Source organism: Sphaeroforma arctica (genome assembly GCF_001186125.1).
Source record: "Sphaeroforma arctica JP610 unplaced genomic scaffold supercont1.75, whole genome shotgun sequence".
NCBI lineage: Eukaryota > Ichthyosporea > Ichthyophonida > Sphaeroforma > Sphaeroforma arctica.
In genome coordinates this window covers 133,606-137,304 of record NW_014040483.1, presented here as the reverse complement: position 1 = coordinate 137,304, position 3,699 = coordinate 133,606, and the positions used below count along the sequence as shown (strand labels likewise).

The following is a 3,699-nucleotide window of genomic DNA, read 5'->3' as shown; positions in this document are numbered from 1 at the left end:
CACACACACACACACACACACACACACACACACACACATATATATATGTGTGTATACACGGTGACCCATACATACAAGTATAGGAAAAGCTCGGATTGATAGAAGCACAGTTGTACAAACAAGATCAAAATTTTCATTAATAGTAAGTAAGTCAATGAGTGCGCATGTGATGCTATACTTGGCTGAGTTCATAGGCAGCAGATTTCAATACAATTCATCAATATGGAAGTGGCGAAAAAGCTTTACGCTATCCGTTTACCTGATAAAACTGTTTAGGTTGTTGATACTGTGGCTTGTGACGTAATGAACGGATCAGTTGATCTACACCCCATCGAAACGGGCCCCTTCCTAATGAAGAGATCCTACGCTGCGACAGAGCGGCACCAGTGCGACGCCCAGATGTGGACTCTTGTGAGTTCTGGTGGTTTAACTGCGTGTGCAATCGCGAGCCATCTTGTGTTTCGGACATCTGTACCAAGCTTATTTCTGTGCGTGCTTGAGTGTTCAATTTCTAGGCGTGTACAACCACCCCCAATTCCGAATGGTGCGTGTTTGAATCACGGAGTATCATATACAAATGCAATTCAAGCTACTGAGCTGTTTATTTAGAGTTTTCTTCATCTCTACTACATAAATACCCGGCAGGCCAGCACAGAGACAGAGTAAACAAGCGATATTTAAATCTGGACAATCACAGTGATCACTGATCAGTGATCACACCTCCCCAGAGGCTCCAGCCTCCAAGGCTCCAGTCTCCAGAGTCCAGAGGACCTCATTTTTAAAATATTTTTTTGTATAGAAAAAAGTACATATGTATGGATTCATTTTTGTTGGTTCGATTGTTTTTATTATAAAAAACAAAATCTACACAAAAACTTTTAGTTTTTGTTTGTGTTTTTAAAATAAATAAATATTTGTATGTATTTACTATAATCTGACAGACTGACAGCCATCTAAAATACAGATCGTGCTGCTAAAAAAAAAGGGAATATGTATTTGTTGAATTTTTAGGAGGTTGTGAAAAATAAGTATAAATAAAGAAGCTATAACAAAATAAAAAATAGGATCCAAAAATGAGTGGCCCAGCCCAGTTTCCCACCAATTTTGTTTCCTTGTCTATTTATTTAAAAAAATAGAAACGAAATAAGAATATGAATAGTAGGTCGAACTATATCGGCCGATGGACGATTTAACAAAAAACAACAAAAATATAGGTCAAAACATACAATTTTTGTGCCTGCTGTAATATTGTCGAGTCCCTTCGTCCGTCTGGAGATAGGGCAGCTCTCATTGAGCGTCACACCCGACGCCCGACGGCCGACGGGCCGACGTCGACAAGAAGTGAAGATTTTCAGCAAGATCATTTCGACCTGATTCTTGACCTCATATTTTAAAAAAATAGGCCAAATTCAATTTAGAGGGCTATGCCAGCCAGCCTGTCTTCCTTGTTTTTTTTTACATTACATATTTATTAAAAAAATTATAATTCAATTTTATAAGGCTATTTATGTGATTTTGTTCCAGCCAAATATCATATTTACATACAAACCGGGTGAACTAAATACTGTAATTTCCATAGATTTCCAATAATTGCAAATATCGCGTCCACGTACAGTATTTGATTTTGGGATGTGTAAATTTGTCACAAGGTGGGCCATGTTTTTTAATTTTTTTTACTGTTGTCGTATGTACAATACAAACTAAATACAAATCAAAATAAAAACTATCTATTTATTTATGTTCATAGTCATACGACATACATACAGGCACGTTTTTGTCTTTTAAAAAAAAACAATAAAAAACAAATATGTACTTTATAAAAGCATATATGTAAACAAACATCCGAGTGACCTAAATAAGTATATTTGTTTTATTTGAATTTTTTTTGTTCATAGTGGTATATACTGTGTGTATTTTTTAATTTTTAAAGAATATGTGAATATTTATCAGAATATGTATTTTAAAAATATGTAAATAAATACTGAACTGAAATATTTATTCATAAATACATACATATGTACTGTATTTTATTGTTTGTTTTAAAAATTAAATACCATATTTAGCTAAATATATATAAATAATAGTCTTCTAAAACAAACAAATATACAACCAAAAAAACCCCACGTAAAATACAGAGTACAGACAACAAAAAGAACACAAATATTTTGGTTGATTTAAGTATTTTTTAAAAACAAATTAGGATTTTGTACCGGTTTTATTTATTTATATGGGTTTGCCTTATGGTTGTTATAAAAAAAGAAAGAAGAAAAAACGCAGATGTAACGCAGTACAATCTGAATACATAAATATTCTATTTATAAAAATACCGAGGAAAAGTGACATCGCATCTATTTTTAAAGCACTTCTGATAAAAAATATCCCCACGGGGCAAGTGGGGAACCGGCAAGCTGCGGTCGGGCGCTGTGCTGCTTCGAGTCTTCTACACAGGCCGGCAGGGCCGGCAGGCGGCAAGCCGGCAACTTATCATTTTGTATTTATATATATATATATATATATTGTTTTTGTTTAGAAAAAATGAGGACTTTGTATATATCCTGACTTCCTGAGTCCCAAATTCCCGATATCAGAACAAATTAGCCCCCTTCCGAATATCAACTGAATTCATATTGAAGATCATTTGCTACGTGTTACTGCTGTATAGGCGTTTGTCACATATTGTATATAAACCTATAGGTCGATCCAACAAAGCGTGAGATATACATTGAAGAGTTCTTTGAAGTGATTGTGTCTATCAAATATACAACACAAACTGTCACTATGGTACTCAAAAACTTTGCAGCGAAACTGAAGTGTAAGTGTATACCACAATCACCCCACAAGTTAGCGCAGCGAACCTCGCAAGTGATAATCGTCAGTTTAGGAGGGGATGACGACACGTTGTCCGATAATATAAGCGGATTGCCCGATAATATAGCAAGCGCGTCGAAGGACAGCTGGAAAGCAGTCCGGCAATCGATGGCAAAAGCTAGGTCACAAAGTGCAAGGTCGAAAACAAAAAAATTAATCGAATCAAACGAACCCTTGCGCAGAACCTACACTTGGAACCCGAGTCGTACAAGTTGTGGACGCTCCATTCCCACATTATCAGATCTTATCCGCTCAGAAGAAAACAACTTTCCAATAACAAGGGTGGAATTTATGAAGTATGCAAGAGCACACTCGTGCGAAGAGAACGTGGGGTTTCTGATGGAATTTGAACGACTAAGAACACTCACGAGGAGGATTCGTGGGAGAGAAAATTATCACGAGTTAGTGGCACATATGGCAGTCAAAGTATTAGATACGTTTGTACATGATTCCGCTCCTCATACTCTCAACATCAACTTCAAGCTGCGAACACAAGCGTCCCAATACACCGAAGATCACGATTTAGAAAAACTGATAACTTCTCTGAGCGCAATTGCTATTGTAATTGAAAAAATGCTAGAATACGATGTATGGGAACGGTTCGTCCAGAAAAAAGAATCCTCAGGCGAAGATATATAAATTTCAAATTCAATTCCAAAGTTATGCTTTTAGTGCAAGTGCTATGTAACTTGACTGAAGGGTTGTAATATATACATACACCACGAGGGATCTGCCTGTTGAATTCATTCTGATACATATAAAAGTACGATTTAAGGATTTCTGTGATTGCTAATTGCATTTCATTGCACCTTATATATATATATATAGATG

The 3,699-nt window shown here is 36.0% G+C and overlaps 1 protein-coding gene across 1 annotated transcript; it reads left to right on the top strand.

The window, feature by feature from the left end:
- Positions 1-2,545: 2,545 nt before the first annotated feature.
- On the top strand, positions 2,546-3,636 carry SARC_01802 (hypothetical protein). The gene has a single exon (XM_014304471.1). The coding sequence runs from the start codon at positions 2,779-2,781 to the stop codon at positions 3,505-3,507; it is 729 nt and encodes a 242-aa protein (XP_014159946.1). The 5' UTR covers positions 2,546-2,778; the 3' UTR covers positions 3,508-3,636.
- The last annotated feature ends 63 nt before the right edge of the window (positions 3,637-3,699 follow it).